Source organism: Emys orbicularis, chromosome 5, assembly GCF_028017835.1.
Source record: "Emys orbicularis isolate rEmyOrb1 chromosome 5, rEmyOrb1.hap1, whole genome shotgun sequence".
Classification (NCBI taxonomy): domain Eukaryota; kingdom Metazoa; phylum Chordata; order Testudines; family Emydidae; genus Emys; species Emys orbicularis.
In genome coordinates this window covers 30,802,702-30,818,707 of record NC_088687.1, presented here as the reverse complement: position 1 = coordinate 30,818,707, position 16,006 = coordinate 30,802,702, and the positions used below count along the sequence as shown (strand labels likewise).

The 16,006-nt window shown below is 43.3% G+C and overlaps 1 protein-coding gene across 1 annotated transcript in view; it reads left to right on the top strand.

Annotated features, from left to right (window-relative positions):
* The window catches only part of EGF (epidermal growth factor), a 106,353-nt gene that overhangs the window by 20,747 nt on the left and 69,600 nt on the right, over positions 1-16,006 (top strand). The window contains exons 3-6 of the mRNA XM_065405365.1: positions 1,995-2,194; positions 3,246-3,427; positions 8,221-8,451; positions 11,030-11,232. Coding sequence (XP_065261437.1) covers positions 1,995-2,194; positions 3,246-3,427; positions 8,221-8,451; positions 11,030-11,232 — 816 coding nt within the window. The remainder of the gene's footprint in view (positions 1-1,994; positions 2,195-3,245; positions 3,428-8,220; positions 8,452-11,029; positions 11,233-16,006) is intronic.

Genomic DNA, 16,006 nt, shown 5'->3' with positions numbered 1-16,006 from the left:
TCTCCTTTCTTCCTTGTGTCAGGATCCTGAACTCGACCATCTCATGGTCACTGCCTCCCAGGTTCCCATCCACTTTTGCTTCGCATGCATCTTCCCCCTCTTCATGTGCTCTGACCAGTTTCAGACACCTTTTAAACATACACACACAAACTACCTTTAAAATGTTTATTGCTTTCCCCTCCAAATGTGGTTTGGTGGCAAATTAATTATTAGGCAGCAGCCTGATATGCAAGACATTTTTAAAAAAATGAAAGGCTGAATTATGACTGACATAGTGAAGCTCCTTCTCTCACCAGCATATCAGTCAATAAGCAGTTGCTTGTACTACCTGAGTGAAAAGAAACATGTACTGCTTGCAACGCTGCACATGCCAAACTGACCCTGTTTGGTCACGGTCAGGGGGTTATCATATCTCTCATCCCTTCTGACTCTGGCTAGAGCCTCTAGGGCTGTGCTGTTGGGAATGCATGGTGATACTTTTCTATCAGGGTAGACAGCCTCTCTGCTAAAAGCCCTCATCTCTGAAAAAGAAATCCACAAACACGTTGAGGTATGGAAATGCACAGTTAGGGCACCCAAACAACCTTAACTCTGCCCTACAGGGGGAATCATGAGGGTAAAATAAATCTAACAAGACCATAAATTGGTTTAATGTAAATTGGTGCCACAGACACACTAATGTACAAATCAAAGTCATATGGCTATTGCATGATGTCACTACAGGGCAGAGTTAAGGTTGTTTGGGTGCCCTAACTGTGCATTTCCATTCCTTACCTTTAACCTCAGTTCTGGATTCCCTGAGTTTAGGATATTTGCAGCACTAAGTTAGTAATGTGCTCTCAACCCTAACTTCATCTTAATGTGGATTGTGTCCGGGAATTAATGGTAATAACTAGTGGCTGCACGAGTCTGTATGTGCAGCTCTTTCCTGGTGCCCATGAGCTACCTATGCTCAGACCTGGCCAGTCTCTGCTACTCCGCACCAGGACCTTCATCCCCCAGCGTGGAGATCTGAAAGGACTCCCTGGTTCTCTATTTGTGGTTAGGGCTTGGACTGCTCTAACCAAAGAGAGAGTGATCTAGGAGGATACTAACCATACAGGTGCAGCCACTCAGGGCTAGTCAGTGCTGTAGCCATCTCTCTCTATGCTCAGGAGATGGGGAGCCCCCATCACTAGCATACCAATGGGCCAGCAGCCCAGCTAGAGCATCCCCCAGCTGCTGGTAGGAGGCAGCCAGATCCCACTCCCACCCCAAGGCAACTGGTGGCAGAGCCTCAAAAAAAAACCAGAAATCCCTGAACAACAGCTCAGGGGGAGCCCGCAGCCAGCAGGAAAATAAGAATTCCTGTGTTCCTAAAGCTTGTTCTATGCTGCCCTATCAGGTTTATCAAGAGAGTTGCTGTTGTCTGTGTTATTAAAGAGCTCCATATTTATCAAATATCCAGATTAGAGCATTGAATCATTTGTATGAAGTCTTCAGATTTCTGGGCCCTGAGAGGTATGCTATAGTAGACACGTAGGCATGTCAATTCTTGAAAATCTTGGCTTTACTCAGTAATTGCTTTATTTTGATTTTCCATTTAGTAACATCGTACCTCTCACCTGCTAAAGCTCAAAGATGGCCCCACACAGTTTGACTGAGACCCAAAATGAGGGTCACCAAAAATAGTATTCATCCAGGAAACTTAAAATGCTGTGGGATTCCATCTTTCAGTGTAAATAACTCTTTCTGTGTTCTCTGTTTCATGAGTCTGTAATTTTTTATTCTGTTGATTTTCAACAATAAAAAGTGAGGGGGCATCACATTTGTGTGAAACATAGATAACCCTGGGACTAAAATGGGTGGTGACCCTTTGAATGCAGAACATTGTGAGGTATGAGTATTATAAGTTCCTCCCAACTCTGTGACGGGCATAGTGCTGAAAAGAATTTAGTGTCATGAAAGAAAAATACCTATGTATGACCACATTTCTTCCTCCCCTTCCCCCCCAGATCCTGCACCATTCCTAATTTTTAGCCATGGAAATGCCATCTTTAGAATTGACGGAGAGGGGACCAATCACGAACGGCTAGTTGCCAATGCTGGCGTATCAGTGCTCATAGATTTTCATTACAAAGAAGAGAAAATGTATTGGGTGGACTCTGAAAAAGGGCTTCTGCAACGAGTGTACCTGAACGGCACAAAACAAGAGGTAAGCTGGTAATTGCCATGGGATTCTCCAAGAAACCATGTATAATAACACATCTGATGTGAGGGGCTACTCTTCAGATACAGTGGTGCAATTTCTGATTACAGATTTGCAATTGTAGCATTGAAGTGTGCGTCCCTGGCACACTAGCCTTGGCAGCAACAGGGAGGTCTGTGTTCAGTGGGCTACCCCACTGGCATTCACAATACACGTGATCTCTTTAATAAGGTGAGGGGATGGTGATAGAATAAAGGCTATGGGGAGGAAATGCAGACAAATCTAGGTTTGTTGTTCTCGCAGACAGTACTAATTTCTACCAGCTTTAAATATATCACTGGAATTGTGGGATTTTCTCAAATAGACTTTTTCAGAAACCCAAGCTGGCACGGCTAGTATGAAGAGAATGTACGTAACTCCCCTGACATTTTTCTTGAAACTACTAATTGAGACCTAAGGTTACATGAACACTCCTTTCAGCATTACCTCTCTTGCTCAGAAACAGCTGTGCTCTATATCTGACTAAGGTTGTGTGGCAAAGACAAAGGAACTTCAGCACTTCCAGACCCCAAGATGCTGCCAGTTCTGCAGTGGACTACAATGAACACCTCACAGGTGAACTCCTGTGTCTACATGCAGCCTCATTGACTTATCCTGCATGTATGAACTTGAAGGATTAGGGCTTTTTCCAGTGTGTGAATGGATATTTTATAGCTTAGGAAATACAAGATAAATTTAGGTAAAAGAAAATCTGGGCAACTTTGGGATACCCCTGCCTGATTTTCATTTGAGAACAGCTCATCCTTGCTTAGCATGACTTAACTCAATGGTTTGTGCTTAAAGATGTAGGTGACAGGAGGAGAGAAATGCAGCACAAATCAAGGTGATTAAAGAGCAAGCAAGGAAATCCAGTCTCTGTGGTGCCATTAAAAAGAGGCCAGCCAGTGGATTTAAATGGAAGCCTCAATGTGTTTGCAGGTCACTAGTTTGTTTGGTGACGACTTCCGGATGGTAATTTGGGTTGGGTTTTTTTTATGTTTTTAATTTCTGTTTACAGAGACTACGCTATGTTGAAAAAGGTGTTGCAGGGTTTGCCATCAACTGGATAAATCAAAATATTCTTTGGGCCAACCACCAGAAAGCAACTATTGAAGCAACTGACATGAATGGAAACAATTCCCGAGTCCTTTTAAAGGACGTAGGTCATCCCACAAGTATTGCTGTTGACCCTGGGAAAAGGTAACTCTGCCTAAGTTTATAAATTCTTCGAATCAGTCTCAAAATAAACCAAATGTTCTGATGGCTTCTTGTAGGCTAACAGAACAGCTTGCGTACAGTATGTTGATCAAATGTCAAGTGATTGTTACAACTTCCCCAAGAACACAATAAAGATAAATAGGGTGGCAGGTGGCAGCAGCGTACTGGAGTCCAACACAGAGACTGACCCCCCCTAGTTCATCATTAAAGTGGAGAGAGAGCTCTGATTGCAGGGGAGGAGATGGGGTTAGGTCAGGGGGAAGAGGAATGAGGAGGTTATTGATTGTCAGGGAAGGAGCCAACGAGGCCTCAGTTGATGGAGGTGGAGGACTTAAGGGGAATGAGCTTGATCTTCATTTGGTAAAGCAGGAATGATGCCTGAAAATGCTGAGAAGCCCCAATCTGTAACACAATTCGTATTAAACATATAGTACTTACCGTATATACTCGTTCATTAGCCCGTTCGTTTATAAGCCGACCCCCCCAAGATGGATAGGTAAAAATAGCAAAAACTGTATGACCCTTTCATAAGCCGACCCTATATTTCAGGGGTTGGCAAACTTTGGCTCCTGGCCCATTAGGGTAAGCTGCTAGCGGGCCTGGACATTTTGTTTACCTGGAGCGTTCACAGGCACGGAGCCCCTCAGCTAATGCCATAGTGGTTTTCTTTGTTCCCCTCTTTCTATTATATTTGCCTCCAATTTTGGTCAGCTTGTATACCGATTGTAAAGCTACTGACTGCTGTTACTGTTCTATAAATGTTAGTGTGTTAGACTTGATAAGGGAGCTTCTCTAGGCTCAAAACAATTTACATAGAGAGCCACTCATAGTTGCATCCATGCAGGGAGATTTGGCTGGTCTGAAGAGATATTTGTATTTGTATCATCGCCCTGAATACTCTGTGCTGACTTCTCTTAACTGTGTAAAGCTCTTTCATTGGTAATTTTTAAAATAACAGCAGAGGAGACATTGAGGTACTCCATATTGATATGGCAATAAAATATTTTTGTTGGCACTTTTTATTTACAATGAAGCCACTCATCACCGCTGTTGATTTTAATGTTAAGGCTCACGTGTCCTCCTCTTTTGCACTTACACACTAACCTTCTTTTCATGCTAACCAACAATATCTATATTCCTCACAGGGTTGCCATTTGAGTATGATTTAAAAGGCTGAATGCCAGACTACTTATTTCTGTACTGAATGTCACATTTACTGATTTGGAAGTTGTCACAAGTCCTTGTACCCTTTCAGCCTAAAGCCACATAGAAACATTTTATGAATGGAATAATGAAAATATATTTGCTAAACTGTTATGAACGCTGCAGACAGACTAAGGTGTATATATACACCTATGTGTGATCAGCTAGGGATTTATTTTAAAGCATTACTCACATGCTGCCGTGTCAGGCTAGTTAGCTATTAATAAACTGTTTAGGTCCTCCTAGAAGTCTACTTTCTTATGTATCATTTTTATATTTTAGCACAGTCTGCTTGTCTGAAAGTCCTGATGGTGCTATTTTAATATTAATATAGTGAAGTCAAGCAGTCAGTGAATTAATTTCCACAGGGACAAACATATGCAATGTCAGAAACTAAGAAGAAATATATCTTCCTGGAAATGTGTACAACTCTCAAGTAATGAAGATCAGCATGATAGCTAAATTAATAATCATATTTTTCTCAAGATATGCTTGGCTGGTTTTGCTACAGAATAATAATAAAGCAACCTTTTTCTGCATTCCTCTATTTCCTGTGTGGAGTTTAGACATGATCAAGAATCTGTAGAGGAGGCGCTGTTGTCTAGGGGTACTGCAAGGGATTGTGAGTCAGGCAATCTGGTTTCAATTCCTCCCACTAATTTGCTATGTGACTTTGCGCATGTCACGTGGGCCTGATCCAACTCGTGCTGAAATTAATGGAAGTTCATGTGATTGGACTGGGCCTTTAATTGTTCTATGTTTCTCTGTTTCTCCACCTGTAAAATGGAGATTATAGAATTTAACCCACCTTTTAAAACATATTGGTATCCTGAGATAACAAGCACTATAAAAGAGCGAACGATTATTATTGCCGTGTTTGAAAATTGCTATAGTAGCCACCTCATATTGTCCTTACTAAAACATTTTTTTCATCTGTAGTTAATAATCTGTATCAGATTGACCTAGCACATACCACAACAATTAGATTGTAAACTTCCAGGTGCAGGTACTGAGTCTTCCTGCTGCATTTGTATAGCACCTACCCAGTTAGGCCCTTTCTTGACTATGGCCTCCGGGTACTCCCATGATATAAATAAGAATCAGGGCCGGCTCCAGGCACCAGGCAACCAAGCTGGTGCTTGGGGCGGCACCTGGAGGGGGGCGGCGCGGCGCTCGGGCACCCGGGGAGAGCGGGGCCACAGCCGGGCTCGCCGCCCTCCCCCCGGCACTCTGGCCGCCCTCCCCCCCGCGCCCTCCCCCCGGGTGCCGGGGGGAGAGCGACGAGCCCGCCCTGCGCTCTGGCCGCCGGGGCTCGCCGCCCTGCCCCCGCCAGGGCTCGCCGCCCTGCCCCCGGCGCTCTGGCCGCGGGGGGGGGGGAGAGAGAGCCGAGCCCCCGCCGGGGCTCGCCGCCCTGCGCTCTAGCCGCCGGGGGGAGAGCCGAGCCCCCGCCGGGGCTCGCCGCCCTCTCGCCGCCCTGCCCCCGGCGCTCTGGCCGCCGGGGGGAGAGCCGAGTCCCCGCCGGGGCTCACCGCCCTCCTCCCAGGGCTCCGGCCGCCCTCCCCTCCGGCGCCCTCCCCCCGGCCGCCGGGGGGAGAGCGGAGCCCCCACCGGGGCTCGCCACCCTCGCCCCGGGGCTCCGGCCGCCCTCCCCCCGGCGGGAGAGCTCGCCGCCTCCCCCCCCCCCGGGCTCCGCCCCCCCCCGGGGGGGGGGGGGCGGCGGCGGCGGCTTTTTTGCCTGGGGCGGCAAAAAAGCCAGAGCCGGCCCTGATAAGAATAATGATAATACACAGGCTTTGTGGCTTTATTATTTTGTACATTTAAGAAGCATTGTATTTCTTTCAAATTCAGTATGATTTTACACTTTTGGTCTGAATGGGATATTTATGTCTAACAATTTCAGTGCTATCAAACCAATGCAATGTGATAATACTTTTTGGAATTTCTGTGTGCAAACAAAGAAAGAAGCAAACAGAATTTTAAAAAAAACCCTAATCCTGTAAAATAAAACAACTATCCATATATTGTTGGAGGAACTGTGGCCAAGCCAGGTCATGTGAAAATATAGGCCCTGATCCTCCAAACCTCAAGGAGAACAAGTAATTTTGCACAAGTGAATAGTCTCATTGGGCATGCGTAAGTGTGTGCAGGATAATGGCCATATTTTGACTGTGCCCTAATATTTAGATTAAAAGAAATCAATAAAATAGTAGAACGGGTATTTTTCAGTTAAGTTCCTGTAAAACAGATTCTGGATTGAAATTGCTTGGAACGGAAGAGCAGTATTTATCCACAGAAGAGATACAACATAGCCAGAAGCAGTGCAGGCTTTCCCTAGTCATGTGCCTTTTCCCTGACTTGCAGGCATCCCTGTAGGGATGACAGGTTCCTGGTGACAATACTGTCTTCTCTGTTGGGGAGAGTCAACAAGGGTGTTGCTAGATCACAACTGCACTTTTGGAAACAATGTTTGGTCACCACTAAACTGGATCTTCCTTGGGGAGTTTCTAGTGTCTTGTTGCCTAATTCCCTCAGCCATCCAGTCCCCTTGAAAACATTTTTAAATGTGAAAAAAAATCTAAAATGAATCTTAACACTACAGTGGTTGCCGTTGGACAGTCACCAGTTGTTAAAAGATACAACGCAGTAACCAAAGTTATTTCCTATCTTAAAGGTGTCCTGAAAAGGGGGAAAATAAGGTGTTTGCCCTATTTACTTTTTATATATAAAGAAAGCCAAATATTTCCCCCCTTTATTGTTTAAGGTTTTATTTTCCTGCTAATTATTTATATTAGACACTCAGATCTTGTCTGTTCTGGAAGTCTCTGTAGTGACTGAAGAACTTGTGAAATTATGATATAATGGGAGAAAGATGCAGAAAGCTAAGAACTGAGTGCTGATGCTGTTTTTAGTCAGACTGTATAAAACTCCTTTTTTATTTGTAATTGTTGACATCTATTTAACTCCAATAGCTAACGAACATTTTGGAGAAATGATGGTCACCCATTTAATTAAAGTGAGAGAGAGCTCACAATGTGTAAACTCTCAGACCCACAACTGCTCCTCCAGCAAAACCAGGGGAGACTAGACTTGGCACTTCTGATACATCTGCAGTTACAAAAAAAAGTAGGAAAGGTATTTTAAAAAATGTTTCTGATAAGCAACAAATGTATTAAAATTATTTGCCTAAATGACAGAGAGCCTTTAAGCTTGCAAGTCTCGAAGGTCTTTAAGAGATGTAAAGGATAATGGCAACAGTATGTCAAGAGCAAGACTCAAATCCACTTAGATATATATCTTTTATGGACTTTCAAGTGATACTGCACAAGTACTGAAGAAGGGTATTTTGTAAACATTCTGTTTCTGGTAGACAGTTTCTGCATATCTGACTTGTCCTTCATGCAACAGATATCTTGGTATTACTCAACTTCTGAATTAGATATTTCTGTTCTGGGAGTACTGTGATTAAAAATGAAGAATACTCTAAAAAGGGAGGGCTAAACAGATAATTTGCATCAGCTGCTGCACTATCTTGCAAATAGTTCTTTCAAAATATGACCCTTTTTTGTCTTTAGGTTTGTATTTTGGTCTTCAGACGGTGCTCTTTCCAGCGTTCACAGAGCAATCCTTGATGGAACTGACATGAGAAGTGTTTTCAGGACCACAGAAAAAATAAAGACCATCTCACTGGATTTTATTGACACAAGACTCTTTTGGATCCAGTATGATAGTGAGGAAGATGTTTCACGCATTGGATCATGTGACTATAATGGTGGCTCTATTCATTTGCCCAAACATTCTGCCCAGTAAGTTTTTCTGTGTTGGATAGAAGGAAACTAAATATTTTTTAGGGTTATATCAGATAAAGACATCCTCTTCCCCCTTCTTCTTTGAGTCTGGAAATAATAAAGATTGTAAAGTACAGACAAAATGGCACAACATTTTCAGAATAACCAATATATAACCAGAAGATGATAGGAAAATAGAACAAACAACCCATTTTCATTGCTGTCTGAATAGTACTCCTCCTTGGCACTTTTCATCTCCTAAGCTTTTAGCAAATGACAACTCATTAATTCTCAGGACTCTCCTGTTAAGTAGCTATGTATTATTATTAGCTCCTTCCTGTATATGGAGAAACTGAGGCAAAGAAGTTATATGATTTGCCACAGGTCACAGCAGGTGGATTCAGAGGACAACGGAGGAGTGTGGGCTTCCAGCCTGTGCTCAGACCACCAATCATGTCTTGTCTTCCTCTTCTGTCTGATAGTCATATATAATCTTGCTGTCCTCTTCAGCTGCTGAATCTGGAGGCTTTCCTGACCCTGGCAGCACTAGATCTACATACTGTCCAATTCTCTGCTGATTTTATTGCTGTGGTCAGTTCCAGAGAAACAGAAATAGTGACAATGAGCGTCTCCGTCATGTACGGTCATCATAAGCCTTGTCTACACTAGAGAATTTTGGCATTACAAGCACTTGTGACATTGAACACACTCGAGTGCTTGCAATTGTGCACATTGCTTTTGCTTGGAGCAAGGCTCATCTTTGCTGCATTCTACGTCAGGTCACTCTGCAGTAATGCACTGACCGCAACATGGACAGACAGTTGCTCTCCTGTAATTGCCAGCACTGTACCACAATGTTCCTTTTACCCTTCCAATGGCTTCTTCCTGAGGTCTGTATCAGCACACATCTATCTCTTCACACTGTAGGAGGTGCTCAGGAATGGTCCCCCTCACCTATAGACCTCAAGATGCTAGGGAAAACCCCCTCTTTCAGTACCAACTGTCCCCCATGGCCCTGGTATATCAGTCCCCCCACCAACTCCCCATCCTGCGTTCCAGTCAGATACTACCAGCCCTACCCCCTCTGCCATCCTGTTCACTTCCTGAGAATGGGTTAATGCCCTCAAATGATGGACACTTTAGGAGCTGTACAAGACTGAGCTCCTTTTGCATACACTTTACAAGGTGTGGAAGAAAGACCAGGACTGTGGACTTTAGGAAATCTATATCTCCTGTATTAAGGCACCAGTCCTGGGGATCTTCTAGGAACTGTGGGATTGTTACCTAGGGGCTAGATTATTAAATGTATTTGAGTGCCTAAAGATGCAGATAGGCACCCAGTGAGAATTTTAAAAAGAACCTAGGCACCTAACTCCCATTGATTTCAATCAACTTTGAAATCAGTGGGACTTGGGCACTTTTGAAAATCCTACTAGGTGCCTATCTGCACTTTAAATATCTGGCCGCTAGTGCTTCTGCAATGGTACAGGATTACGGTGTGGACACATTGCAATAATGCACTTGAAAAAAGGATGCCTACTATGGATATCCTGCATCATTGCAACTTACATCAGTAGAATCACACCAATGGAAGTTGCAATGGTACATTTCTCTGTTGTAGACAAGGTTTTATCACATCCTGGTATACATGATTTACTCCTCAGACAAACTGCCTTAGAAAAATTGTGTTTTGTATCAACTGCCCTATGTCTGGTCCAGAAAACATATCTGTTAAGGCTCTAGGTCTGGAAATTGGGAGGTTTTATGCAAATAAAGTGCCACCTAATTGTATGTTTCAGTATGTATAATCTCATTTGCATACAGTTACCATAAAATCTAAGTTTCTCTGCACACTGTCAAATCTCTATGAGTTGCTCCCATTGAATTTACCCACATCCCATCAACCCAGTCTCTCTAGCTCCCCACTTCCTCCTTTGAGTTTCCCAGTGTTCTCTGGGGCAATATTATTTCCCCTTGAGCTCTGGAAGGGGCAGAGTCTCCTTCTTCTTCCTCCCCATGTGAATGTTCTGGGAAATGGATGCCAGCATACTGCTCTTACTAGCCATCTGTGCAGAATTTCCAGCCTCTCTCTCGCTCCTGAGAGGCTCAGGAACCCAGCCGAGGGGGCTAGAAATCAGGAGCCTCTCAAAGAAATGGGGATGCTTAACAGGCATTGTTCCTTCCACAAAGGCACATGGCATAGTGTGTTGTCCGTTTTAAACCATGGGTTCAATAGAGTTAGCCAGAATACCAGGACTTTCTCTGTGAAACAGGGCAGTCCTGGTCAACTAGTCACTCAAGCTGCAGGAGTTGTTAGTAATTGTTTGGCTGGCCCCACTGTGTCTGCAGTATGTTGTGTGCTATGTTGTGAGCAACAGTATATTGTGTCCATAGTGACATTTCAACTGTCATGCCATACCTCACAAACCATTCAATCATGTGTTCACAGGTTTTAATTTCTGATAAAAAGTATATCAGGGTATCTGAAGCAAACATGGTTGATCTAGATGTTCCATGTTTTCAGGAGACATTAAGCAAATGATTAAATAGGGATGAAATCAAATGTTACTTATTTGTTATTTCCTCTACACTCCAGACACCGTTTATTTGGCATATCTCTGTTTGCTGAGCACTTCTACTATCCAGACCCGAAAACTGACACGATCCGGAGAGCCAGTAAATTTACAGGAAAGATTATAGTCACAATCAGCCTGAAACCATCATTTTTGCCACCTGCTGAAATAAAAGTGGTGCATCCATTTAAACAGCCTGGTGCAAGAACAGATGCTCGAGATTTTGGTAAGTCACCATATAATGACATGCTTATGTGTATAAGAATATTGTCACACACTCCATTTAATTTTTCAGGATAGAATTTTTTTCAGCAAGAGTTCTGGCCCCTTTGAAGTTGATGACAAAATTCCCATGGACTGCCCTGGGGCGAGGGTTTCACTCAATATGCATGACTTTAACAGGAGCTTCAGTTAGGAAGTACACAGAGAACAATCTAATTCTATTAATTGACTAATGAGGAACATCCACATGAATTAATTTCTGTGTGTGTGTGTGTGTGTGTGCGCGCGCATATCCCTAAGTATATCAAACATGCACCTTGGCTACTCGCCTTCTAGGCTAACTTCCTCAATTCCTGTCCCCTTATGGACCTTTTATTCTAAGGCATAATTGAAAACCTTGCTATCAGTCCTAAGTTGTTCTGAGAAATGTATGAAATGTCCAACCAATAGTATGTATGTATGTCTCAGTCCCACAGTGAAGTAACTGGATTAAGGGTCACACTGTTTACTCTAGGACTGATATGGAATTCCTATAGAAACTTTTAAATAAGAAGTGTGAGTCTGTGTGATTTACAGTAAATCACCTCAAAGTGTGATCACACCATGGGTATTTTACTGTGGGATCAGAAGATGAATATAGGTGAAGGGATCCCCACCGTTGCAACATGGCACCTAAATACCACAGTGGTGGGTACACTATAAATGCCCAGAGAGGAGGAAAAAACCAGGGTCTGTCTCTCCTCTGTCTTGCACCTTGTGTAGTCATTTATACCTACCCAACTGGGTGTGGATGGTTATTATTTAGATGCAGTAGCATTTTGCACTTATTTTGTACAAGTGTATAAGCAACTACACAAAGTGCAGGACAGTGGAGAATCAGGCACCGGAGAGTGTACTATGGCAGTGGTCCCCAACCTTTTTCGTCCGGTGGGCGCCAGACGACGAGCCACGGAGGACCATGGCGGCGGACGAGCATCTGCCGAAATGCCACCGACAAGCGGCAACATCAATAGGCGTCGCCGCCGAAAATCAGCAGCATTTCGGCGGTGATGCATCTAGATGACGCTGCGTCTCGGCGGCATTTCGGCGGATGCTCGTCCGCCGGCCAGTACGCGGGCGCACTTAGATGCCCTGGCGGGCGCCGCGTTGAGGACCCCTGTACTATGGTAATTCCAAAGCTCCTGTGGAAGGTGAAGAACCATGAGATTCTGAGCAACTCAGGTGGTGAGGAACATAGAGTATTTCTTAACAAAAATTATAATGTAAAAAAACCCTCTTGAAACATAATTCGGAAAGAACCCCATGACACTTACTTATTAACTTCATATCTCTTATCCATCTATTGAGCCTCCTCTCCCTTCACTCCATCCGATGCCATATTTGGACCCACTCTCCCCTCTTCTTGTACCATGGAGTGGTAGAAACCAAGATCTTCAAGAGGTATCTCCTGTGGAAATATCTAATTTTCACTTCAAGCATTTATTCTGTTGCAGTAGGGATGCTAGCAATTAAAATCGAATGGCAAGTGCTTGCGTGAAAACAAAACACACAGCCATGACCTTAAGGAGCCTGTCCCTTTATTCAGAGATTTTTCCACTGCTCTGTACAACATGTTACTAGCAGACTGAATCATTCCCTTTGGGAAAAAAACACACAGTCACCGGACCAGGGTAGATGTGGTTCAGAGGGTGAAGCATCTGCATATTGCTCAACGTGATACAACTAGTTGACCCAGGTTTGGAAGGTACTGCATAATTTCTCCTAAATCCTGAGCTGGTATTGACCAATAGGGTGTGTCTGCATGTGCATGTGGTAGGGGTGAGGGGAGAAGAAACTGGCTAGTTCATAATTGCTGACACAATGAATGCCAGGGGCTGTCAGCTGGGTTATAAGCGTTCCCTTGAGGCAAAGTACATAATGTAAAGCTTATCAATGCTGGGAACTTAGCTTTTACTCTTCTCATCGGAGCTTACATGTATTCGCCTCCCCTCCCACCGAAGAGTACAGACCGCTTTTCACTGTCCACGTTTCAATTGAAAAAGGGTTTCCCCCCTGCTTTTCTTAGTGGATAAATTGTCAATGTTTTGAAATGTGCCATGCTGTCTGCAGCTTTACTGCAAGGATAATTTGGTAGAAGCATGAAAGTAAGTGGTGCTTGTAATGCGTTTTTTCCCTCTCCCAAATGGCTTCTTATAATACATGAGGAGAAAAAGAAGCTTACCTTGCCCAATCCAGATGAACTCTTTGGACTTTACATGTGCATTGCTTAGCTTATCCAGCCCAAGAACCAGGATTGAGAAGGTTAATTAGCCCGAAGCACAAATGAGATTTATAAGGGATCTTACAACAGCGCAACCTGGAGATGAGAGCATGTAGGCTCTAACTGGATGCTCTGTAGAGGCTAAGTCAATGTTTGCTGCAACACAGCATTAAATGTGAATCATCAAACCTTATTTAAACCAGAAACACAGATGGCAAGTAAGTTCTCCTCAGGTACAAAAGAACCTGACAGGAAATGTTTAACTGCTACAGTTCCTGCCAAAGATCAAATTTGGGTTATATGCTGCAGGCTTTTTTCATTAGATGAATGCCTTGCTTGGGAAAGGTCCTCCACTATTGCCTTTTTATTTCACAGGGCAGTCTTGAGCTTGTCATGAATGTTTGTTTCACAACTAACAGGACATTAATTTGGCTTTGGGTTTGAGGCAATGTACTCTCACAATGTCATGATGTAAATACCACAACCTTCTGATGCAACAGCTTTGTTCTGTGGGGCAAAGTGTGAAAGGTGGAAGGCGTTCTTCCCACATGATAAAGAATCTGAGGTAAATAGCTTCAGATTCAGCTGCTGATAAATGTATAACCCCTCTGGAATACTTGCCACTTCTACTTACGGTTTATAGACTGTCAGCATTGACCTGACATCTCAAAGACCGATTTCTCCTTTAATTATCTTTTTTTCCTGTAAATACTGTTCTGTTTAAAGGGATACTAGTGTCAGGCAAAACTTAGCCCCAGTTTTAGGTTTTATTGCTAAAATTTTCAAATATGGGTATCTACATTTAGGTTCCTAAATCCATATATAAATCTTTTGATTTTCAGTGGTTCTGAGTATCTGTAACTCCCATTGATCCTTAAAGCAGACATGGTTAAGAAAATGGCCTATATGATTCATTCATGAGACCAATAGAAATATTTCCATGATATTTTTTTATAAAAGTCCAGTGGAAGCAGTTTATAGTGTTGCTAATCACTCTGAGACAAGCAGCTCAAATTTTGACACTTCCAACCAAACCTGAACCAAAAACCTCTTTCATATCTGATTAAATAGTAATTCTTGATGTGCTTTTCTACCAGTTGGCCAGCACTTTCCATATTACGGCTGGGTAGAATAATGCATGTGAAATACAATAGTTAGGCTATTTTCCATGTGGTTGAATTCAGAGGGTGAATTGGAAATAGAGCACACGAACAAGCTCTCTTGTACTTTCTCACCTGTGTGGTCGCATGAGGGGGGTTTGCTGCATGTGTGTGGGTGGGGGTGGTTGCATACTCACGTTCAGCAGCAGCAGTAGCAGCAGCAACAGTACAGCTATTCTTTGCCCGATAAAGGGTCAGGCAATCCCAGAAGAAGATTAAGGAGATTAAACCAAAAATAATAGTTTGGGAGACAAAAATAAGCTTGTGAGCACTGGGTCCTAGTTACAGAAGCACCAGCTGCTGCAGGGAGCTGGGCACAGACAGCTCAAGAAGCCTGAAAACCCCTCCCCATAAAAAGGATATTTGGATAATTGAGTTTTGTTTGAGGGAAATTCAGGGTGGGTTTTTTTTGGGTGCTGTTTTCTATTTGTTTTGAAAGCATCTTTCTGCATCAGGTGTAGGGTCCAATACATTCTACAAGTTCTATGGATGTAGTATAATAAGCAAGGATGTATAGCACTTTAATTCTAATGATCAAGGAACTAGGGTCCATATTAGTGACAGATTTTTTTTACCAGCTTCAGGCAATGTGTTTGTCTAAATAAAATGTTGCTGGGCTCAGTTAATCTATCCAGACAGTTTTTCGGAGCATATGAGGCATAAGCACCCCTTACTGAAATTTAAAACCAGGGTCACCAACTGGCCATAGGTAATGTGAAGAAAATGACCTCTCTTTATGATGCAGTGGCATTTACCATCTTGTTATTTTTCCTTCTCATTCTTTCTCTCTATTATTCTATTAGAATGTAGCCATTGTGACAGGTCATGATTATGGAGGGAGAGGTGATCTTACAAGTAGGCAGTGGGGCCAGTCTCTTGGAAATATGAGTATCAGGAGAGAGACTTTGGACTGTACTCTATATTCTGTGTGGAGCCAGTACAGGAAGCAAAGCCTTGGGTGATGTGTTCACAACAACCTGTGTTGTTACACAAAGAGGCTGCTGCATTTTGTCCCAACTGGAGGCTTAGCTAGGCATGTGGCTTCATTCCTAGCTTCAAGTTCATAAATACATGGGTCACGGTGGTTGTGCTATTTTCTGGTCAGTTGCATATGGAAGTAGGTAGGGTTTTGCCAGGGCTGTTTGGGCATCCAGTAGCATTACAGTCCAAAGGATCCAAGGCTCTGGACTGAATTAACTGTCTGGGGGCAGATTCTATAAGCCAGATCTCTAACATTTGGGTCTTTTGTTGTAAATAACCACATTTTCTTGGCATAGTGCTTCCATGTCTTCTGGGACAGAACTTGTGATCAATCATTTTGTAATTGCACCTTATCTCTATTCGCTACCCATACGCCA